General features: G+C 51.5%; 1 protein-coding gene across 1 annotated transcript; it reads right to left on the bottom strand.

Annotated features, from left to right (window-relative positions):
• Positions 1-241: 241 nt before the first annotated feature.
• PSMB7 (proteasome 20S subunit beta 7) lies at positions 242-23325 on the bottom strand. Its single transcript, XM_044440016.1, has 7 exons — positions 23191-23325; positions 22913-23010; positions 22411-22551; positions 22086-22201; positions 15307-15365; positions 1777-1928; positions 242-474 (listed from the first exon to the last, which is right to left on the bottom strand). Exons 1-7 carry the CDS (start codon positions 23317-23319, stop codon positions 363-365), a joined length of 807 nt encoding a protein of 268 aa, XP_044295951.1. The 5' UTR covers positions 23320-23325; the 3' UTR covers positions 242-362.
• Between the last annotated feature and the right edge of the window lie 1320 nt (positions 23326-24645).

Here is a 24645-nt window from a genome sequence, read left to right as displayed (position 1 = left end):
GTGTTTAGAAGGGGCAGAAATGTTGAGCTGTGCAGAAAAAGCTACCCAAGGAAGGCTTTTTCAAAATCGCCCTCTTTTCAATGGAACTTTCACCCCATATTATGGTGCGGGGGGGGGGGGGGGAGGCATGAGACTCACACACCCTAATAAATTGTCCCCCAAGAGATACAAGGAACATTCAATATGAGCATTCACAAATCTGCCCCGTTCCACCACGCCAACACCAGTCATTAAAAAAGGATTAGACAGTTCTCATTTTTATTAATTCTACCAGACAGTGTACAAGCCCAGCATACAATTGGGCATTCCAAAAGCAAAGAGGACATGTCTGTTCCCTCTTCCACTACCCTGATCGGTTCAGATCAGGATGTATCCATTGTTTGCACTGTCTCGTCCGCCACTTCAAGATCCAAGAGTGTAATTTTTTCGGAGAGGATGCCCGTGGTTCCTTTCTCACACCTGTATCTCCCTTGCCTGTTGGAAAAAAGGAGACGACAATGGCAGAGTGATGCTGGTCTTAGGAGCTTCACCGCCGAAAATCCACCAGTGAATGAAAAAGGGTAGGGGGAAATGCTGAGGTCCCACCCGAGTTACAACTGGACGTCTACGATGCTGCCCTTCCTCATTATGGGTTTGAGATTTGTAACCAGGCCGAAAGTACTTGGGTAAAAGGCCTAACCTAACTAGAATTTCCCCCAACTTGTTCAAAAACCTTCGTTTTGGATCCGAGCACAAGGTGGGAGCTCCGCTCACGTGTGAGCATCTGTCTTGGTGCTCATTTTGCAAAAACCTTGCTTGGATTAATGTAGGACAAGGGCAAGTTCTTGTGTGCGCTGTAGAAAGCTGTGGGCAGAAACTCGAGCAGACCTTTCCAGAGAAGGCGCTGATCGCAAACCATCCTTTTAATCCCACTGTCTACCGAAGACTCCACAGCGACACTGCTGCCTTCGACTCAAGGTAAAAATAAAACCCACAAAGCTTCACCTGCCAACAGGCAGAGGTCAGGACCTGTCCAAGGCCCGCCTGCGGCTCCTCGGCACATGCGGATTCATCCAGATCAGCAAGCAGACAGCCAGCTCCCGCTAGGCAAAATCCCACGAGGAGGAGTGCGATTCGCTGGTACAGCGCGCTCAGTACAGCTTGCGCTGGCATCAGTCGCCCCGCTGCTGGGACTTCACAGAGAAATCCACGACGGCAAGACCTAACGTCTGCTCCTCGAGTTGATGCCACAGTGTGGGCGCAAGGACACGTGTGCTTCCGCATCCGGCGCCGAGTCCCAGAGTCGGGGCGATGCAGCACAAGCTCTCTCGAGGCTTGGGCTGTGTGTGCTCTGACACTCTTCTGAGGGAGCACTGGAGGGGGAAAACTGCCTTCCCTTGGCAGGGAAAGGAGCTGCGGACCCAAGCAGCCACCTCTTCCCATCAGACCACTGTAACCAGCAGCCACCAAGGAACCGCCAGCTCTGCTTCGGCGGCACTTGCACCCGCGTGAGCCTCTCCCCAGAACCCTTCATGGCCGTTGCAACAAGCTCACCTGGCTCTGGAAACGAACAGGCCGCTCTGGCACTGACAACTGTGGCCGGAACAATTCTTCTGTCCGCTCGTTCGTCAAGAGGGCATCTTAATTATCTAAGCTAAAACAGACTGTGCCCTCAACACCGGGGACAACATGCTCTGAGCTTCTCCTAGCCAGGCGTGTTTGCATGTTGCCCTTCAGAATCGCAACATGGAAGGATCTGGCCGTGAAGGTGGACCAAAAGGGGGTCCACACACTCACCTTTCTCCCTTTTTGTTCGGCATATCGTAAGGGCGGAGGAAGTCCAGTTTGTTCTTGCTGAGGACACAGAGATCAATATTGCTGCCGGAGCCCAAGTCGTTGTAAATACCAGCGGCAATAGCATCTCTCACCAGCTGTTTGGCTTCCTCTTCCTGGAAGAAAAAGAATCCATGCCATTTCAGGTAGTCGGCTGCCCTGCCCTTTCCAACCAGTCGCGCAGTGCTCCGACCGTGAGGCACAACCTCTTCGAGGATCATCTCTCGAGGAGGCAACACAAGACGGATGCCAATGGGCCCCGTGGAGCCGGAGGTCTCGCTCCGTTCAAACAAGCAGGGAAATGCCCCACTGATGCCGTCACCCTTCCAAGGAAGAAAACAGGGAGGACGGCATCTGTGCCCATCTCGGGAGGGGCAAGCCTCCTTTTCCCAAGTCTCGCAGGCAGGGGCTGAAGCTGACAAAAGTTTTTGCCAGAAGAAGCACGAGAGTCGTTAAGGTGCTGTGGCTTCCTGCGTGGAGCAAACAGGAGCAGCGGCGGCCGCGTGTCACCCATTTTCTGCGGAACGCCTAACCTTAGGCAAGCCCTGCCCCAGGTCCACGTGGGGTGGCGGTAAACAGCGGCCACTGCGGGCCAGCCCCGTGGGGAATTCACCCCTCCGTGGGCACACGGGCCCTGCAAACTGGCTCCCTGCTTTATTTAGGTACGGAGCCACTTCGGTGGGACAGCGGCCCATGAGGCGAGGGCAGGGGCTGCTCTGCACGCTCGCAGGAGGAAGACCCTGAGCCGGGCGGCCTCCCAGGGACCGACAAGCAGCCCCTTCCGTGCACTTCGCCAGTGCCCGCTGCAGTCACGTTCCACCAGAGCCACTGTCCCCTCCATCCGTGGCGTGTCAGCAGAGGAGGGATGCGTTTGGCCGCCGACGGGAAAAGGGTCCTGTATCGGCACTCCGTTAGCACCCTCTACAGGCCCTTGGAGGGAAGGGAGGCTGCTTCCCCACAGCCGCTCTGGACACGGCACCCCGGGCGAACGGGACGGGCGTGTTTGCGAAGGAGGCCGCTGGCTCTTCGGGCAAGGCTGCCCAGGCCCAGTCAGCTGCTCTGCTCTTCGGAGCCCCTCTGCCAGGAGGGCGCAGGGCAGTCCCACCCCCGTCGCACCACGGATTTCCCAGGCCGGCCCCCCTGCTCATTTCCTGCACAAGGCCAGGAAAAGGCCGGGAGGCGGAACTCTGTTCTCCATCCCAAGGCTCCCTTCCAAAGGCACGGCCCGCTTTCCTTTCCACTTGCTTCGGGGTGCCAGCACGCAAAGGCGAGAGCTGTTCACGCCTCCTCCGAGCCCCACAGGCAGGGGCTTCCACAGCGGAATAAGGATGCAGGAGACACGCTCGTCCAAAGCCCAGGGTGTCCCCGGTCTGAGCCGCAGCTGCAGCAGTGCCGCTGAAAAGGTCCCTGAAGGGCGATTGTGCCCGTTCCCGGCATATGTTCCGCCATCTCCCGAGACCCTCCGCACAAGAGGGGCTTCCCACGGCGGCCCCCCGATCCTCACAGCTCAATTATAACCCAGGCCCAAGGCCTGCACTCGGCTTACTGGCTCGGCTTCCCACTCGCAAATGAATGCATGTGGCTCGGAGCTTTGTCCCCGTGCACAATGAGAAGCGGGGCCCCCATTCGGCGTGTCTCGCTCAAGGGACTCTTGCCGGCGCCTCCGATGCTTCCAGGATCAGATCATCACATGGTCCTTGAAAGGCAGGGCAGGCCGGCGACACATTAACGCAAGCCCGGCAAGGCAGCGGGACACAGCTACACTCCTCCGAGTTTAGCAACAAATACTTATTTTGTGTACCCACAATTCGACACTGACAGAAAAACAGGCCCTGCTTTTGAGACTGAAGGCAAAGCACCTGTCCTCTCTCTTTTTTGAAGTCTCAGCTTCAACCGCTTTTAACAGCGTTTGAGCAAGTTTCCAATGCCCTTTTAAGGGTTTAAGCTAAAAACCTTCAACACGCCCGGCCCCAGTATGATTTAAAGTATCGTTCAAAGTGCCCTCGTCACATGAAGGTCAGGTCAATTTTTTAAAAAATATGCTTGATGAAATCCTTCGCTTTAAATGAAGGAGCACTTCAGCACTAGCGGGATATTAATTTTGCGAAAGAGGACAGGATGGCACCGAACCTTGTCTCAGGAAAACTGCTCCTCTGCTGGTCCTTGCATGCCAACGAGAGCGGTCTTTAGGGCAGGAAAGCCGAGGTTGATTGCAAAAGTGCTGACAGCCACTTCTTAACGACGGGGGCACGAACGATGCAGGGAAATAATTAATCTAAAAAAGTACCCTAAAATTCCCGAGTATATAAAAGGAGCACTTCTTCCTTTATGGTTGCAAAGCCCAAGCTAACTGGGAATATCATTCTCCTGGGCACACGACTGCTCCTTAAATGAGATTACAGTACGAGTGATGTACTGTAACACTGCTCAGCTGTGACAAGAAACCCTTTATAGACCGCTCGGCTCGCCTCCGTTGCCACATCGCGCAATGCGTCCCAGGGCTCCTATGTGCTCCTCCATTTACCGCCACAAGACAAATGGGCAACACTTGCGAGAGGCACGAAGAGGTCCGGACCAGCCGCGTAATGGTCACCGCAGATGCGCCAAACTGCTGGAGGGGGGCAGCACGGACCCCCAAGTTCATTAAACTGACCAGTAATGGATCTCTCAAAGCGCGCCGGAGGAATTGAGCAGTAAAGGCTAAAATAAATAACTCTGCGTGGAGGGCTCATCCGAAATGGTGTTTGATAAATTATTTATAACGGAGGAGATTGTCTGCATTTAATTTTGGAGCCACTGGTATCATCTTTAAAAGATGATTTATGGGTTGTAATGCCATTAAACTCTATATTGGCCCACTGCTGGCTATAAAGTCTGCTGAGATTTAGAGAACGAGTTTTAAACTGTCATTGCAACACCATAGCAGAGAGATGGCATTAAATCTTTACTTTAAACCCGTTATCTGGAGAGTTGGCGTTTTGTAGCTGCTCCGAAACTGATAGATTACCTCTGCAACAGCCGCGACACGAGCCCCAGACGGGGGGGGGGGGGCTCTTCCTTCCCCCACCCCACCCCACCCGCAGCACGGAGCCTCCCTGCCTTTGCTCAGCCTCACCACCCCTCTGCGGACGGGAGAAAGCTGGGCATCCCAATCCAGATCCAGCAAGGGACTAAACCGGAAGAGGGAAGCCAGGTGTCTGACCAGCGTGGCCTGCAATTTGTGACACAAAGCTTTTAAGCCAGCGCCACGTCTGTTGCGAACCAGTTCTCAGGCAGGAGAACTGGTGGCCGCCTGAAATGCACGACAACGCCAACACGGAAGTGTGGGGAAGAGATTAATATATTGATCCTCGATTGTCATTTTTATTTATCGCATGAATGGTTGCGGAAGGCTATCAGAATCAAGGTCAGAGCCAAGCTCCTGCAAAAGGGCCGACAAAATCCAGCAGCCGAGCCTGGGTGCCTTCATCCTGAAGTTGCCTTCAAAATAACCCGCGTTGGGCTTTCAAAATTATCGCCACTGTTCCAGTGCACAAGAATGGCGTATGTTCAATGCCCTCATTATACCAAACAGAGTAAAAAAGTACAAATTACTTTAAGTGAGCGTGTAAGAGAGGCAACCCGGCTGGGGAAAGAGGAAGTGTCTGGGAGGTCAGGGCAGCAGTAAAAGTCTATACAGAAGTGCTGGGAATTTGGGACTAGGAAAATGATAGCTCTTGAAGGATACCTGGGCCTAGAGAAGGATAATTAGACCATGGAAGAGTAATCGGCAGCCTCGATTGCGAACAAATGCGGATACGCCTGTCTTCTGGGAGGAATCGCGTGCTGATCAATACACAACTGGAAGCCAAGCTAAATCTGCTGGGAAGCTTGGGGAGGAAACTGACCCGACGCAGCCGCTCCAAATCAAAAGGATTTGATTACCTGCCCCCCGCCCCCCAAATGCTGTAAAATGGACCGTTTCATCTCGCAAGAAAATGCAGGCACCCGCAGCTGGAGGCCCAAGGCTCTGCAGCTCCCACTCGAACTCTGAGAAAGCCGAGAGATGCGGCCGAGGCGTTGGCTTGCCAACTCCTAAGGCAGGGCTAGCCCAGCTTTTGGGGATCGGGACCCCTTGGCCGTGGACAAAGCGGTCCCAGGCCGTGAAGAATTGCTGCTCGGTGGCCTGTGAAAGCAGCAGCAGAAGCAGCCTGAGCACAAGCCAGAGGTAAGCCCGAGACGGACAACCCTTTGAACACCACAGTTTCAGTATCAAGAGAAACCTATTTCAAAGCATTCCCAGGCGCTGCTAAGAAAACACATCCATTTTTTAAAAATAAGGCTTTGGGAGGGGAAGAGCACTTGTGGGCACCCACGGAGGTCGTGCATTCCCTGGATGCAAAAAGGACGAAACTGAGGCTGTCCAACTTCGGGCACATCACGAGAAAGCAGGACTCCCTGGAGAAGACCATCCCGCTAGGGAAAGTCGAAGGCAGAAGGTGAGGAGGAGCAGCTAGGAGAGGGATCAGCTCCACCTAGGAAGCCGAGCTGAGCAGGGCGGCCGAGGGCAGGACGCTGGAAGCGCCTAAGTCAGAGCAGACACGACGGTGCAACGCGATGGAAATGTCGGACGGAGCATCGGCGCCACAGTCCCCGTGTTCCCTGCCCCGATCTGGAGGATTAAAAATGCCAAGACGGCGCCTTATTTACTGTTTCTACATTTACAGCCCTGGTGCAAGAAACCTAAGGCCGTTCACATCTTCTTCCTCTCCATGTCATCCTCACAAACACCCTGCAAAGCAGGTTAGGCTTAGAGTCCGTGACTATCCCAAAGTCCTCTCAGCCAAGTGGGGTCTAGGGACCTGATCCTGAGTCCCAGGACGCCGCCGGAACCACTGCCCCCCCCCCGCCCGGCTCCTCGCTTTTGCGTGCTCATCCAGGAACTGCTCGGTGCCGCTGCGAAGGACAGCCGGGTGAGGGGCGAACCCCCCTCCACTGAAGGAACCAGGGCTTGCTAAGAAGCAGGTCATTTCAGGTCAGGAAAGATGGGGGGGAGCGAAATGCACCTTCTAACCATGACTGGCAATGGCGCTTGTCCAATGCAACTTCATGGGAGATACCTCTGGACAGACCTTTGCTGGACTGGATGTTAGTCCATAATAGTCACCGTAACCGAGGCCGCGAACATCTGCTTCGGAAGGAGCAGTTCTGCTCCCCCAAGCGGAATGAGCATTTGGCCACATCGTGCAGGCTCCCAAAGAAAACTACTGGATTAAAAACTCGCTCATGAACTGATGCTTTGGGGAGCCAAAGCAACCCCTGTGACACTGCTGCCCAAGTCAGCATTTTCAAATGCCACCGCTCAGTTTACTTCTGCCATGACCTCCCATTAAAGATGCAGTCTGCCTCTGTACTTGAGCACCTGCCTCTGGCATGCTGGGCCGCACTTCTAAAGCAAGCAACCTAATGGAATCGCCTCGCTGGCAGGATACTCAGCACAAACGGTCCTTCCAGTGGCCACATTCTATCAATCTATCTATCTATCATTTGGAATTTTTGTATGCCGTCCCATTCGCATAAGCCTCGGGACGGCATCCAACATCATAAATAAACAATCATACAGATAAATATATATAAAACCTGGATTCATCTTGGCTAAAAATTTAAAACCAATAAATAATATTAACAATTATTAAAATATCGTTGAAATAAAAAGGTCTAGCATTCTAGCACTACCTCCAGCGCACTCTCCCTCCATCCCTCTTACAGCGTTCAGCCGCGGAGGGAAAAAGCGTCAGAAGTACCGATGTTCAGTGTGCGCCTAATTCTTCAACAGCGCCGGAAAGTGCTCCATCCCACGCAAAACACGGGTTTGGGGGTGGGCAGAGTATTTCTGAGAAGAGGGCAAGAGGCTAGCGCCTTGCCCACCCAGCCAAGTGGGGCTAAGCGATGGGTCTCATTCCTGAAAACGGAGACCAAACTCACTGGGGCCTGCAGGGAAGACAAGCCGCGAGCCAGCCACAGCCGCACCCTCACGCACAACAGGAACTGCAGCAAGGGTGCCGTCTGCAGCTAGGAGACACACGAGACAAGAGGCTATTTCAGTGATGGCGAACCTTTAGAGACCGAGTGCCCAAACTGCAACCCAAAACCCTCTTATCGCAAAGTGGCAACACTGCAATAAACCCTGAAAACTGAGCTTTGAGTTTAGAAAAAACACCTCATAGCCAGTCCAAGAAAAAAAAAATATATATCCTTGGCAGCGCGAGGACCGGCCATCCGAAAGCCTGGACGAGGAGCTCGTGACGTCATCGCCTGGCGCCGCCACTCCTCCCTGAGCGTGCACATGGCCCCTATGCGCGCTGTTATCCAATGCTCGGCTACTGGGGCGACTTGGCCCACCTGCCGACAGAGGGCTCTGCAGGTCTGCTGTGGCACGCGTGCCATAGGTTCGGCACCACCGGGCTATTTCCACTTCACTGGCTGGGGATGAGCAGTCGGGGCCCGAAGCAGGCCCACATTCCTGGCTGCCTTGAGCATTCTGCACGCGCTCAGTTCAGCCTTTGCTCTGCACAACTGGAAAGATCTCAACAAAAGGGGGAAATGCCTCATTCTGGAGGGCACGATCTTGTGCGTTTCTGGAGGGCAAAGCCTGCAGCCCCCAGCACAGCCCAGCCAACGTGGCACAGCGGAATGGGGACTGCTGGGACTTGGAGGAAACTGGCATGGGATCGGACCTTGGGGCTTTTGTTCTTCACAGCTTCCCTGAAAGTCGCCCCTTCCAAAGCCTTTAATTACAGTTGGATGAACCTTTGCTGTCTTCGCAACGTACCAGTACATACGCTAGCAATCCAGCCTCCCCTTTCTCATATCCTACAACACAAGTATAATAAACCATGTTAATATTTCATACCAGTGTGAAATATGCTGAAATATCAATTCAACATCTGTTGTCTTTAGGGTTCTGGAGTCCCGCAGTGGCCCTTTCAACTTGTAATTGAGTTCTATACTGAATTAATCAGCAGTTTATCATTTTTAGTTAAAAAAATCTTCCCCACTAACCTGAATTTACATTAACAATTTATGTCGAATTACCTGCCAAGGCAGAAACGCATTATTTTAGAGATACCATTGAGCAAGGCTGGCTCCTCTTATTTCACCTCTCACATGAGCGGCGGTGGCGGCAAAGCCATGCCGCTGGATTCTCCCTCGCATTACGGATCCAGCCGCCACCTACATTTTCCAGGGGGGTGGCAAAGGCTGCACCGGGCTTGCGACTGTGACAAATCAAGTAGAACTGCACGGGGGAATTTCATTTATTCCTGGCGACTTCCCAGAAGGCCTTCCATGGGTGTTGCAGCAACATTAACCAGATTTGCCTGGAAGCGAAATGTGAATGGCAGGGATACTGCCGGAATAAAAGCCTCACTTTCTTAAGCCCGTCTTCTCCCAGCTGCAGCGAGGTGCTGGTTTTGGCACCTGCAGGGGCGGCAGGCCTGAGAAACAGGCCAGCAACGCTGCAGTGCCCAAAGCCGGGTGCATTTGTCCATGATTCGCTTTTCCGCAGGAAAAGGGTTTTCTGGGGAGGCAGAGCCAAAGGCCGAAGCCTGGCATTAAATCATGGAGGCATCCCACTAAAAGCCCTGTCAGAGTGTGGCCAGCCTGCCCCACCAAGTCAGAATCTCCCAACTATTTCTTGCTCACAATTTCTATTTATATTGACCAAGAATTCTTGCTTGCTACAGAAAGACAGGAAAAACCACACAACACAAAATATTTTTAGCACAACGCCACCCTGTTCTCCACTTGTAGGGCCGAGTGGGGGGCATCCTTGCCCCGGAGAAAGACATCAAAAATAATTACTTGACCTTCATATCCACCCTGTGAAAGCGATCACCACTGTCCATAAAGACATGAGGAGACACAAAAATTTAAGAGATGCTAACTTATTTCTGCCCTGCTCAGGCAACGCTGCTGCCCTTCTGTGTTCTGTTCCACAAAGGATTCACTTGAAGCAGTTAGTCAAAATATTTTGGAAGATCGCAGTGTTTTCACGCAGAGCAACAGACAAAAGTGGTGAGGAACTGCAGCCTGTCAGAACTGACGGAAATCGCTCCCTTACGATAATGTTGTGCATAATTTTCTTGGGAGAGAAGACTGCTGAGAACAGCTTGAGAGCCACCGCCGGTGGAAAACCAACGCTGCAAAAACCGCCCAAAGAGCTTCCACGGAAATGCGATAAATGGATGTGCCAGTAATCGCACGATGCTGGACGTAGTAGCATTACTCCACCGCGTTTGCGTACAAGGTAGGAAAAGCTTTAAGCAGCCCCGTTAATGAAAAGAACCTGTTTCCCTAATTACGTGAGTATTCGGGGGCGGGGGGGATGTGGAGATGCCTGCATGGTTGCAGAAAGGAGAGTCAGCTCATGTGAGTCTTTGCAGCTCCTCTGAAGGGAGCGCACGCCCTAGAAAAGCGATGCGGGGACAGAAGGCAGAGGCGTGCCGCTTGCCCACGGCCTAATCTGCTGTCACAGAGACAAAAATAATGCCCGCCGTTGTGTGAGAAGAGGCCTATTTTTTGAGGCATGTGCTTAAGCTCCGTGCACTGCCAATGGGGATGCGGGTTGCGCAGGCAGCGCTCCAGCTTAATGCGCGTGGTCCCCCTTGATCTCCATTGTCTGCTGGCAAACTTCCCAGCAAGCAGCCACCTTCCCGTGGAGTCATTAAAACGCCGAGTGTCAGCTGGGGGCATTAGCCAAAAGACAGCCACACCTGAGCCCTGTGGCAGGCGCACGGACACTCTGATCAGCCCCGCTAATGAACCCACATTCATATGCAGCTTGTCGCGGCGTGTCAAGCGGCCACGCAGGCCGCCTAAATGAGACTGATGAGGCGGCGGCACCTGATCGAGATTAAAGTTTGGATCGTTATCAAAAACAGCCCCCAGAAGTCGCGACTCCCACCCTCCCCCTCCCATGGACCGTTAAAAATAGACGCTTGACCAGAAACGGTTCTGGCCATGCTGTCTTTCGACTCGGAAAAGGGAAAAGGGAACCTGAATGGAGTGGCGACGTGACCACCCAAACGGCACCTGCAGAAGAGCCTCGGGGCCAGTCCCTCCCTGAGCTCTCCTGCTGTGCTAACCGGAACTACCCTTCACCTTGCTGTTCACGCCACTGCGCCACACGAAGAACCCGCAAACGGTGGGTCCTGCCCCACATCCGGAGGAGACGGCTGGAAGCCCGAAGGCAGCAGAAGTGCGCACGCAATCAAGCACAATGCCTGCAAGACGGCAACGGCTCTGCAGCCAGGAAGTCCCGGGTTCAACGCCGTCGCACAAAGAAGGGTCTCAAGGGGCTGGTGAAGAACTTCCTTTGCAGGAGCAGCCGAAAGCGCCCCGAAAGGGAACAGGCCGCCTGCTCCCAGCCAGTGATCAGTGTGGACTTGCACCTTCTGAATGCCGCTCGTTGGAACCCGCAGCCGAAAGCGGCTTGGAGAGTGGCGGGCTGGGGCTTTCTGCTCCCGAAGCGTGGCGTCCCTCCCCGCGTGCCAAGTGCCACAGGTGCTTTGCGCAAGGGCTTCCCTTTCCAAGGCACGAGACCCGTGTGCCCAGTTTCAGCACCGACATGGATGCTCACGGGGCAGCGAGTGGGTATCATGCGGCTATTTTTCACACGAAATCCCGCACGGAGCACAGCGATGCGCATCCAGCCCGGAATGATGGGCGACAAGCCCTCCTTTCACCGGGAAAGGCAAGCCCCGTGGCAGCACGGACATCTCCTCAAGGCACCCTCTCCTATTCCGAGGGCGCCTTCCTGCGGTGCCAGTTCCCCAAGCGCACAGCACTCCCGACACCGCAGGCCGAATTTTCGCCTCGAGTCTGCCTGCCACGCCGAGGATGCTGTTCCCAAGGGTCAGAAAGAGTTTCAGGCCAGGGCTTGAAAAACATTTTAGAGCCGCAAAAGGCCCGCTTAGTGATGGGGATGTGCATGGAAGCAAGAGCAAAGGAGGGGCTCTGGCTTGATGGGCTGGGCAACCTGTCTTTGCCAGGGGCGCTGTCCCCCGCCCCGCCGGCCTCAGCCCAGCTTCCGCCTGGCGCCTGGCCCAAGCCAGGGCGGCCTCCCGAGTCGCCCAGCAAGCGGCACTGCCACCCGTCCTGCCACGGGTGCTTCTGAGCTTCTCAAGCATGCCGATCTTCATTTGCCTTAACATCTTTCGGTAACGTCAGTAAACACCCTTCTTGCCATGTGATGTGAGGTGCGATTGCTCAGCGAGTCCAACTTGATTATGGGGAGCGGGGCATGAGCGCCCTGTCTCTCACCCCCTGCTGCAAATCCGCGCTCTTCCCCGTGCCGTCGCACTGTGCTTGCCTTCCCACAGCTTCCGAGTCGCAGGACGCCCAAACGCGCCTAAAACCCAAATGAGCGGAACCAGGACCCCGATGAATGTGCATGCGCATGCGATGCTCGTGAGCCAGCCCGGCACCCAGAGGCTGGGATCCTTCCCTCTCTGGAAGGAGCGGCTCATCCTGCGGGAAGCAAAGCCGCCCGCTTTGTTCCGAGAACTCCACCAGCTGCAGTGCTCTCCCACCGACATCGTCTCAGGTACGTCTCGGTGTGCTTGTGAGGAACTGTTCTTGCCCCTCGGCAGTCGGATGCTTGGCCTCCTCTCCGAAGCATCCACGGAGCTCCAGGGCTCGAGCCGCCGCCATCCGCGGGCCCTCCCGGGGCCGGCATGGATGTGAGAAGGATCCGGGATGCTGAGCCTGCGCTGCAGCCCGAGGAAGGCCTGTCGTGCTTGGCATTGACAGAGTCGCTTGCTACCTCAAACTCAAGACACACAGTCGAGGTGCGGGCGGAGGGCGGGGGGGGGGGGGACACAGCCCTGCTGGTGTGAGGATGCCTGAGGCAACTCATCTTCAAAAGGCAGAGAGCCAGGGCTGGAGAAACCCGCGAAAATTGGCTAAGCCTGCAGTCTTGGTTTCTTTAAGTCGAACATCTTCAAAGTCTGCTATTCTCACTGTAGGGCACAGCCAGCTGCCAGAGCCGGTTTGATCCTCTCAGCTTTTGGCAGCTCTCAACTTGAAATTCCAGCAAAAGAAATTTTTCAAGTTGCTATTATTGCCTGTCACAGATTTATAAATATTGTGCACTCCGTGTTGTGGCATGGCTCTCTGGGGACGCCGGCGCATGCCAAAAGCGAAGCAGAGAGAAAAAACAGTTCCTCGCCTTCAAATAAATGCTAATTTCTTTAACTGTGCTCACACGATGCTTTTGGTGAACAGCTTCAGTAGTAGAAAATATATATCAGAGGGGAGAAAGGCTGATTGTCTTTTCTAGCAGTATTCAGCTGCTACTTTCATTAAGCTTGTTTAATTAGATTCCAGATGCTAATTTGCGAATTGATACCACAGGGTGGAGGACAGTTTGCCTTTGAATCATTTTTCTGTGATATTATGGTCTTGCAGTCCACTGCTGCCCTTTCACAGGTATTCTGTGATGGAAGGGAATCAGCATTCATCTCGACAGGGAAAAAATATTAATTTGCTACTAATTTTAATGACAAGGGCCCAGAGAATTTTAAGTTCCCACTGCTGCTGCAGCACGGGCAGCTGACAAATTCCACGCAACGCGCTCTGGCGATGCGCACAACGGTGTTCGGCCGTGTTGTGCGACTTTCACGCCCTTAAGCCTCTAAACCCCTTCACGAATCAGTGCCACGGAAGACACTCAAGTCAGGGAACCCCACCATCTTGCCCAAGCCAGAGCGCCCTTCTTCCTTGAAAATACCCCCCTCGACAGAACTGCATTACTCCTGCCGTCTACAGAATAGCAAAATGGCTTTGCAAAAACCAGATGGCCCAATAAAACCATTTGACTTTCGGATGGAAGAGAGCGCTGAAGGGCATAGGGGGCACACCGAAGGGCAGAGCTGGAAGGGGCCATGAAGGCCATCGGTCCAACCCCTGCTGTGGCAGGACACTCCGTCACGCCATCCCACCCCCAGGGCTGCCCAGTTTCTTTTCGAACGTCCCCAGTGTGGGAGAGCCCCCCACCTCTCCAGGCAGCCGGCCCCACTGTCGTACTGCTCTGACAGTGAGGAAGCTCTTCCTGATGTCCAGCCTGAAGCTGGCTGGTCACAACCGGAAATGATTCCTCCGTGTCCTCGAAGGGATCTGCCTTCGAGAGGCACCATTTAAACTCAAAATTCAGTTCTAAGGCACTGCAAAGGGCAATCTTTCCTCCTAGGCAGGATTCACAGGCGCTTCTGTGCTGAGGGACAGTGCCAGCAGCAACTCTGAAAGCGCGTCCGGCACCGTAGAGGCCGGTCTGTTCGTGGACGGCACTCAGGCCAAGCGCTCTGGGCTCCGCTTCTGTTCTGGTCCTTCTGAATCCTGATGAACGAGGCCGAGGGAAGACCTTTCCTTCCCTTTCCTGACTGAGCTGCCACCCACTCCCAATTTAGGAAAAAAAGTCAGGGCTTGCTAGTCTGGGAGTTTCATGTCTCTCGGGGGGAGGTCACCAGAGCCCAGCCCCCTTTCGGGAGACCCATCAGGAAACACCAATGGAGTTTACCAGGTCGGCTGAAGTTCTGAGCAAGCTTAGCAGCACAAATATCCTCCCAGCAAAATACACCTTTGAATGACACTGCTTATCCCTAGGGTGAGTTAGGCGGCTTTATCTGAGCGGCAAGCCGTATTTTGCGCGTTCGGCAGAGAAACGAGATCTCTGCTTGCAAGCACGGCTTTTCAGTTCAGGGAAGGGCAGGCGGAGTCTCGCTGCGCTGAGAAACTTAGCGTGGTTATCTGAGACAGCGGCACCCAGCGATCCAGCCAAAGTTGGTGGATTTCTGGCCACGCTTAGTGTAGCGGTGAATTCCAAACTCCGCTTGAGGCTGGCTGCCTGACAACCACTTCATCAGGCTGACCTTTAGGTAGAAAAACTGGGCACCCATCTTAGTTGTTCTGCCCTTTCACCTTAAGGAACCTTTGCAGCTGGGGATGTTGAGGATTTCCCCAGAGACGTAAAGAAGCCCCCCCCACACGCCCTATGACTGGATCCCCCGTACATCAGACCACCCACAATTAACCTGTGCCATCCTGAGTTTAGGGTGTTCCGCAAGAAACAGCCAGCACTGTGCAAAGAAAGATGCCGCAAGCGACGCAGGTGCCCGGCCCCGGCCCCCCCTCTGCTCGGGCTTGAAACCAGTTTAGCAATGCAAGCAGGGCCAGACACTACTGGAAAAGGCAAAATGGACTTTGGCAAGAAGTCAAAATATTTTAACCGAGTGAGAGGAAATGTGGGGAGGAGGGGCAGGAGAGGAGAATTAATACTAGTCTTTTTAGATAGTGTTATTAAAATCACTAAAAAGGGGCTGTAAAAAATAACAGAAGATCAGAGTAGGAACTGGCCTTTGTTCTGAATCAGGCGCACCCCCCCAGCCCGCACCCACACACCACGCTGATGTCCAATTATGCAAACGAACTGTGGAAGTGCTGTGGGAGTTTTTTTACCTCCATGTCAGGTCTGTACTTGTCTTCAAAAACAGCCATGGCTGCCAAGGCTCCAGAACCTGAAACCAGAAAAGAAAAGCCATCAGTCCTCCTTTTATTTATTTGCAAGATTTATTTACAGCTTCTCATTTGAAACAAATCCCAAAGAGCTTTACAAAACAAAGAAACAACACTCTACACCGCCATGCATGAATGCAAAATAAACAGGAGCCTGGTACAAAGATTACTCACGCTTGGGGAAAGCTAACGCAAACAGCTACATTTTCAAGACATGCTTAAAACCGCCCTGAGTGCCCTTCTGGGCAGAAGGTGGGGTGCAAACGGACAAGCCTGTGCTGAGGCCTGAAGCGGCTCAGAGGGAAGACCCATCCATGGGGAGGGGCCATTGCAGAAAAAGCTCCTCTCTGTTCTGTGCACGAACAGGAAAAGGCAGACCACGGATGGACACCAGGCCGCCAACTGCGTGTAAATACCAGTAAGATAATGGACAAACAGCCCAAAGGCCACACCGGACACAAGGCCTTTAAAAAGAGGGCTCTCCATTTCACTCAAGACTCCTACTCAAGAGCAAGCCCTCGCTCGTTTCGAGAAGGGTTTACAGACAGGCCTTCCTCTGATCTGCTGGCATCGAGGGGACAAAGATGGCGGAAAATGAGAACCTACAACTTCCCACACCCACCTAAGCGCTTTTAAAACTGAGACAACTTTTGAAACTGAGACTTTGAAGGGGGGGGTGCAAAAAAAGGGGGTCTGGTGCTCAAGGCAAATAAATCAAAACCCCACTGGGCATAGCCAAGCCCGTGGGGCACCTAGGGAGTTCTTGCAATCCCGCCCCTTGCTTTTTTCTTTGGGGTCAGCTTTTGCAAAATGGCTGTTTTATACACGGTATTAAGCCACGTCTGCATAGAAGCTTTGAGATGAGGCCGGCTAGAACTGTCAACTCCTTTATACCAGTGAAAGAAAAGGCACGCTTTTAATGAGCTGACCCAGTATTTTCACCAAGGTACACAGAAAAGTGCAACCGGCTAGTTGGCTATTCATTCTCACCTATGCCAGTATAGTATATTATACTGTGTTGTTGTTTCCAGTTAGCACATTGAAAAGCGAGGCAGAGAGGCAAGGATGACTAAATGACCTCACACAAAGGTTTAAACCCTCTGTGTTTACTGAACGACCCACAGAAGCCCTCTTCCCCCAAAGTAAGCTACAGACATTACAAATATCTCGTGCCGCCTGCAAGAGGACATTTTGAACAGCAGCCTTGATCTTGCTTTGTTCGGAAAAGAGAGCACATCTCCTTTGCATAGAGACATCATCGTGTTTTGAGGCACCCAGACAATATTTCAAGCTGCTCCACTTTTGGAAATTGAACAAAGTTGCCTACAATTTTTTATGCCAATTAGGAGATTTTTTGGCATTTATTACTTTTTAACTTGTTTTGCATACCACTATCTATTTAGCTGGGTCACCCAGAAAGCTGTATTTTCCATTTAAAATGATTTGTGTACATCGCTTGACCACCTCAATGGTTTAGTAAAAGAAAAAGGCAGCGATTAAACAGTTTCAAATGAGGTGTCCTGCTGATTTTATCAAGTCTGCTGAATGTATAATGAAAAGAGAGAAGCTGACAGTGACACTGCTGAGAAAATACAGACTATCTTATCTGAACCATTTAAGGAGGTCCAATTATAGATCAAGTTTAAAGGGTAGAGGCAGCAGATTTACGGACACAAATCAATGAACATGGTAATCCCGGCAAATGTGACAGATTCTTCTGTTATGGAATATTGCAGTGGTTGGGGATCATTACCTTTACAGTACCAAATACATCACATTTATAAGCAGTGGGGCCCTCAAAACACCCTTTTATACTCCAGGCAGCGGCTATTTGTTTCAGCCTCAGAACCTCATATGGCTCCATTTTCCAAAAGCTAAAACCAGAAATCAGGAGGAATTCTTTCTGAGGGACTGACAGGAGAAGAGCGTGACATTCGGGGAATGCGTCTCCTGCAAAAATAGCAAACAAGACGGACTAGGCTGAGCCACGACTACAAGTCAAAATCAAATTGTGTGCAAGACGCTGTCTATCAGGAAGGCACAGTAGCCTGGGCCCCCTCTGCCAGCGAGAACCGGCAGCGCGGTCTCCTAAGGCCCTGCTGCACGGTTATTAGGAAAGGGAAGAACCTGGATGTAGCGAAGTAGTATGTCACAGCAATTCCCCCATAGCAAAATTCCTACTATTCCACAAGGCAGAGCTGGAGATCTGAGCGCAGGGATCCAGATACAGACATGACCCCTAATGCAGGCCAGCAAAGCCTAGCCCCCACACGGCAGTAGGCTAATGAAGGGGGTAGTGCTGGGAAGGAACCCCTGCTTCCCACCCCCGTCTCTGATAAACACACTCCCTGAAGTGAAGGATAAATGCATACACCTCAGCTGCATCTCTGAACGCAGACACAAACCATGTGCTGCTCCCCACTTAACTCACTGGGAGGTACCAACTTTTGGCATCAATCTCCCCTGGAGTCTGTGCCTTCATCAGGCCAGCCTGTGACAGAGAGAAAAAAGCCACCCGCATGATTGCTAACACAGCGCATGCGCTAAGAACAGCCCAAGAGCATTATGTCCCTGTCCATAGCATGGAACCAGAAGATTCTGTGTCTGGGCAGCTTTTCAGAGGCACCATAAAGATTGCCCAGTGAGTAAGGCCCCTTACTCAGGAGGAATTGCCCCGTCTGCCCCATGCCCTAAATCCCCATTTGGTGCGAGGAGTCATGTGGAGCACTGCAGGTGTCAAACGCTCCCAAGGCTGAAAAGACCCAGCTGCTGCTGATCGAAAAACACTCGGTGCGCGCGCTGGATGCCCACAAGCGGCTGGATCAGGATGTGCAAACTTCTACATTCTAGCCTTAAAATTCTGTTATACAAACCCTAGAAATTACAGGGACATTGGAACATATTTCCTGGACTGAAGTGAAGGTTTCTGAAACAGTTGCAAGACAGGTATATTTCGGAGTCGCCGAGTGCCTTTACAGATCCAGTGCTGCGGTTTTTGCTTGCTACCCCAAATTAAACAGCTATTGGAATCTGATTTGTGTAAGCATAATGGATCAACGTCCCTCTTCTGCACAAGAAAGCCAAGCACGCTCCCTTTTACGACACAGACATCCCTATCCTCGGCACCCGGAAACCTGTTTGCTCCTGCCACACTGGAGAACACGTGCAGTGTGCGGAGAGGAACATTTAGATTTCTTTAATCCATCAGTGTCAGCAGCCCCTGACAGGACTCTTACTCACAAATGCTCATTGTTATTCAATTTGCTGCTCTTCCTAGGTAGAAATCCAGTGCTCTCTACAGAACCATCGATCGGCATCATTTTTCACTCCGGTTCCTGGCTGAGAGGCCTGGTCTCTTGGTGGCATCCCTGCATTACAGACAGACACTGCCAACGCACACGGAGCTGATTTATGAATATGGAACGATCCCGGTGCCAAGAGATCAGGCTCAGCCACAAGAGACCCCCGGAATGCATCCCGCGCCTTCCCATGTCTGAACTGCAGACTTCAAGCGCTTTAATTTTATGCATGCATTTCATTATATAGCCATGGCCAGAAGCTTTTCGAGACAAGCCAGCAATCAGACAATCTTGCATCGTTTGCTGAAATCCACATTTGTCCTTTGTCAGCATAAACACTTTAATTTGATGTTTTCACTCCTGAGTAAGCACTGAGTGTATTTTAAACTGCTTCTGAGGAAGGACACTGCTCGCTAGTCAGGTCTCAAACGCTGGGTTTTTATTTCCTTCGCCTAGCGCAAACGATGACACACAGTCCTGCCTTCCGTATTCCAGATTTTCATTACAGATTGGTCACAACAATGACAGGAATAAATAAGGAAGACAGGATGGGAAATCAGAATGCCGTTTGCAGATACATTGGAAATCCATTAGTAGCAGTAGGATCAGATTGTATGTGTCCTATTTTATGCCTCACACATGAGCAGATCTAAGTATTTACACCTCTGCTGCGCTGAGTGAACACTACCGAATTAAAAGGAAATAAAGGTTTTGAGCCACCAATGACTCCCTTCACTTGTGTGTCACTAGGAGATGCATTCCTTGGTTGCCAAAAGATGCATGTTTCTGAAATTCAAGAATTGAAACATAACAGGTTTTCCTCCTAAAGAATTACAACCCAACCTGGTTGAGGGTACAGTGCTCCTATGTGTCCCAAAATTGCCCAAACTGGAGTATTCCAATTTACAAGGACTGCAAGGCGTCTGCATACTACGAGGTTCCAATGATCAGAGCCTGCCCGATTTTATGACATTTTTAGATCATAATTTCTCAAGCCTTAGAAGCATAGATGGAGTATAATGTTTTATTATTCCTGCATGACTACTTCAGACTCTCTATCTCCCACATCACATTTAAATGTGTTCCACCAGTAAAAGCAAGTCTAAAAGTAATTTCTGATAGAGCACTGGACACATAAACTACAAATGTATTTAATATAATTAAAACAAACATATCCTGCCTTCAAGACTGCTTTCCCCAAAAATAGAAAAACTGACCACAACATCCTTTCATTTAAACTTTTAAACACAAAGAAGCAGGAAAGCATCATAATAGCAGACGGAATATTTTAAATATTCAAAAGGATTTGAAAGAGCAAATTGAAGCAATGCAAAATGCCTTCCAGAAGATTATTAAGAGTTAGTTATCAGTGTGGTGGGACTTGGGGGATCCAAGGTCTAGCCCTCACTTCACCATGAGGTTTGCTGGGTTCCTCTGTACAAGTCACGGCCTCTCAGCCTGACCTACCTCACAGGAGCGCTGTGAGGATCCAGTGGAGAAGAGCAGAACCACCATGCTAGCCACTGTGGGCTCCTCATAGGAGGAAAAAAGGCAGGCTATAAATTGGGATCTCGGAGCCAGTCTGGGTCACACCAGGGGGCCACCTGGACCAGCGTTCCGCCCACACGGCGGCCGACCCACAAGCAGGATAGTGGTGGGACAGCGCCCTCCCACTCGTGTTCCCCAGCAGTTTGGCGCAAACGCCATTTCTTAATGCTCTTCAAAGGCAACCTTACGCAGAGCAGTGCACTAAGCAAGACGCGAAGTAGCCGGCCTTCCCATCTCCCTCTACAGGACGCCGCTATGGCCATTCCACAGGCAGAGCGCTGGACAGACAGATCCTCTTTCTCCTCTGCATCTACCTTCACTTGTGCCTTCTGACTTTCTACGTTACAAGTCTGCAGGAGATACCACCTTGTTATCGGTGAGAAGAGGTAAGCCCCCCCGAAAGCCCCTTCGGCTGAGAAATGGGAGAAAATCCCTTTTTTTGCTCCCTAGAGCGAACGGCTGCTTCCTAGAGAAAGCCCGACGGCATTCACTAATCGGAGGATGTAGGCAGCATACCGCGGAGGGCGCCGGCAGGGCAAGGAGCAGCGGTTATGAAGACTGGGCGCGTCTGTCTGGGCCGCATCCTGTCCAACAGGGGATGGGGCAGCACAGACAAAAGCAGGACAGTCTCGTCACTTTGCCTGCAGATCTCAGGAGCCCATGATCTTTCTTTGGGTTTGGTGAGCCGTTTAAGGAGCGGCTGTTCCTCAGGGCATCCGTCAAGCAGTCAAATGAAGGCAGGCAGGAGCTCTGTTGGTTTGGACTCACTGATCACTCACAATATGGACATGCAAAGCAAAGCAATTTATGGTTCAAGTAGTTTAATATTTAATAAGTTTTGGGGCACATTTATAAATATTAATCCAATTTCCTCTTTTTATGTTAATTCATATAAGAGCCTGGAAATAATATTACATCATAAATCCTATAATAGCATTCTTTCAAAAAGTACACTCTACGCAAGGAATAAATAATTTACAATTTTATAGGGTACCATGGCACCATCTATTGGTCTAAAAAAGTCTCTCGGTTGGTCTAAACACTTCTGTACAAATCTGCTTGCATATGCCTGGAATTCTTTTATCCCCTAAACACCCACATGAAAAATCCAAACCAAACCAAAGAATCTCACAAGTGTACTCTAGAATTGATCAAGGGCTTTCTGTTAATAGTAGAAATATTCCTAAGGCCAGGTGTGTATTTTTCTACTTGGGCTGTGTATTTAAGGATAGCATATTAAAGGATAATTTAAGGAGAGTGGTTCAGTCCCTATAAACAGAGTGAACCAAAACAATAGAACTGAGCTCCATGAGGCAGTTCTCAATAAACACCACCATTAACCTACTAAACTACTGCAACTACTTCAAGAAGAAACCATTACTTAAACAGTCACTAATGCCAGCCCACCACTGAGAGAAGAGCTACTCACTCAAATATTCATTCAGCCGAAGCTATTTCTGCAACTGCCAGCCAAGAATTCAGCTACTGGGCTAAGAAACCAGATGTGGTTCTCTCTGTATTTTTTCTGCAGTGATTAGAACGGTGTTTCAGATACTTTGTCTACGCTTGCTTTCTGTTCTTGATGAAGAACGGCTTCTGTGAGATTTGATTCAGCAAAATACCTGTCATTCAGCAATGAAACAGTGTTCTAAGAGCTGATTCTCTGGTGAGTCCTGGAAGGAAGGACTTCCGGCTCACAATTACAATCAGCCAGTGAACCAAGCTTTTCTTGAGCTGATCAAGACAATGACAAAGTAAAAAACCATCTGTTTTACTTTCGGTTTCTACAGGGCCTACATAAATGAAATAACACGGATTTCCACTAGCGGGCAGTGTAGTTAGCACATGTTCAGTAACGAGAGGGAAGCAACTCACCCATGGTAACATACGGCAATTTGTCAGTAGATCCGTGAGGGTAGATGCTGTACAAGTGGGCGCCGGTGACATCCACCCCACCAAGAACCAGGGCAGCACCAATGTAACCTTGATATCTGGAACACAAACCGGTACATCTTCACTGTGAGGAAGCGAAGCAGATGCCTTCCAAAGCAAAAACTTAGTTTTCAAATCTGACCTACAGGAGGTTTACCACATATTTCAGAACATAACACCCATCGCTGAACCGGTATACTGCTCGTTGATGGGCTGGGCAGCTTTCCTGCTATTCAGCAGCAGAGCTGCCCATTCGAAAGACAGTTACCTGAAGAGCATCTGCTTAAGCATCCGGTTGGCCGTGACCACCCTGGGGAGCCGTCCGGTCGAGAGGGAGTGCAGCTCCATGTTGGAAGAAATCATCTGAGTTGTCATTTCGGTGTCTGCAGCTGTCCCAGCACCACAACAACTGCAAACATTGTGCTTTGTTTAGTAAGCAATCAGCAACATGTAACCGATTCTTCACAAGCTACTCTGGGTATCTGTTTGGCTACGGAGCAAGATAAAAAAATACTCCCAAGCTGCAACCCTACACATATCGAGACAGAAAGAAGGTCTCCGTCACAGCTTACTAGGAAATACAGGGCCCTGTGGGCCTTGTTTCTGTCCCACATGGGTGGGGTATTCACATCCTAAACATCCATTCTCTTGTCTACTGTTAACCCATTTAATTCATTAGAAACAAACCATCCGAAACCAACTCCTCCCCCATAATTCTTCCAGAAAGTTTGTGCACATGAAAGCTAGAAATTAGTAATACCTATACTTACTAGATGTTTGGAGCAATATAGTGTATTTTTGAACAGTTCTTGTCAGCAACAACCATTCCTTCAGTAGCTCTCGTATCTGCTCCAAGTACAATCCCATCCTGGAGAAAGAAGGATTCCTTTCAACTGCAATCCCATCGCCATGTTCCTTGGAGCAAGCCCCACTGAACTCGGTGGAATTTGCTCCTGAGTAAAGAGGCACGTTACCGATAGAAAGCGCACACTGGGAAGCCACACCAATGTTACTGTAACAAGCACCAGCAGAGAAACCAAAACCTCACCTTAAACACCACACCAGCAATAGTAGTGCCTGTCTTGCGAGCAGAGGGAAGCCGAAGACCCTTCTTTGCGCCCTCTGCTTCTAAGTGAGCATTCCTGCAAATAGGAGAAAATACGAACATGAGAAACATTAAAAACATTGCACCTTCCGCCAGAGAAACAGGCAGGTGGTTCCTAGATTGCTTTGCCATTAGAGGCCTAAGTAACTTCCGTGCATTGTGATCCGAACATTGCAAACTCTGAGACCAGATGACTGGATTACCAGGCCCTCAGTGTGGGCTGCCCTTCAGAAGACGCGGCTACTGCAGAAGGCTGCAACCATCCTCATGAGTGGGGTGCACCCGCCACATCTGCACTGAAAGCTGCACTGAAGGCCGGTTTGCTACCAAGCCAGGTTCAAGGTGCTAGGATGTGGCATATAAAGCCCTCAACACCTCAACAACCTACAGCCAGATTTACTTGCAGTATCATCCTTTCACACACAAGACCTGTTCGGCCATTTCTGCCTCCAAGAGAGGCCTTGCCTGGGACACATCCTGCAGAGTCATACCTAGAAGCGACCTTGCAACCGGCCTTCTCTGAGGTGCTGCCCCTTCTGCTGGAATGACTCCCTCCTCCCCCAGGGAACCAGACAGGGGCTACCACATGCTTTCATGGATCAATGCAAACGTGTTTACCCCGGCCTTTCCCAACGATTCCGATTGCCTGCACATCAAAACAATACCCATTACAGAAGTACAAGCGGAGAGGTGCTGAGAACTCACAAAACTTTTTCAGCCTAACCTGGTGCAGGTCGCCTGCCTGAGCTACCTGTCAACCCAGGTCATTTCAGAGGTGATACAAGTTGTGGACAGCTCAGGGGCATCTCCCAGGGCTAGTGGCTCCCAGCTATGCACCCCTCAAATATAATCTGGATTAACTTTCCTGATTTGCTGCCAGCACTTGAAAGATGGAAGCAGGAGGGTGCCTTTGCAACTGTTTTCAGAGAACTGTTTTTTAGCAGGCAGGGCAGAGCATGATTTAGAGGAAGGGGGGGGGGTCAAAGAAGGCAACGTCTAGATTTCATGGGCTGCCGTCATGCAATTAACTGCCTGTGCAGTGAGGCCCCTGCTCAATCACAGCCACCCTCCCAAGGGGCCCCTCACCCCTTTCTCGGCGGCTGGCACTCGGAAGACAACCCCCAGCCCCCTCCCCGAAATGCGGTGGGAAATGCAGAGGTCTGAAAGAGGGAAGCGAGCGCAGGCCCCCACTCCTGGAGGGAAACGGCCGCCCGGCCCCACTTGGGGGTCTCCCGGCATGGAAAGGGGGGCAGCGCGGGGCAAGGAAGAGGGGCCGCTCCGGGGGCGCCCTCCTCTCCGGGGCCCCGACCGGAGCAGCGCGGCGGGCCCGCGTCCCCCGGGGAGCAGGCCCGGCGCCGCCTGAGTCATGGCATGGCGCGGCGTGGCGGGCCGCCCCCG

The sequence above is a fragment of the Varanus komodoensis genome, unplaced genomic scaffold (genome assembly GCF_004798865.1).
Source record: "Varanus komodoensis strain SLA01 unplaced genomic scaffold, ASM479886v1 scaffold36, whole genome shotgun sequence".
NCBI classification, from domain to species: Eukaryota; Metazoa; Chordata; class Lepidosauria; order Squamata; family Varanidae; genus Varanus; species Varanus komodoensis.
This window is presented reverse-complemented; position numbering and strand designations above follow the sequence as displayed.

Coding starts and splice junctions, on each gene's coding strand:
- PSMB7 (XM_044440016.1), bottom strand. CDS start 23,319: ATGTTTCTCATGTTCGTATTTTCTCCTATTTGCAGGAATGCTCACTTA. Junction 22,202..22,410: donor CTTAAGCAGATGCTCTTCAG/GTAACTGTCTTT, acceptor TTTGTGTTCCAG/ATATCAAGGTTACATTGGTG. Junction 15,366..22,085: donor ATTGCCGTATGTTACCATGG/GTGAGTTGCTTC, acceptor TTCTGGTTTCAG/GTTCTGGAGCCTTGGCAGCC.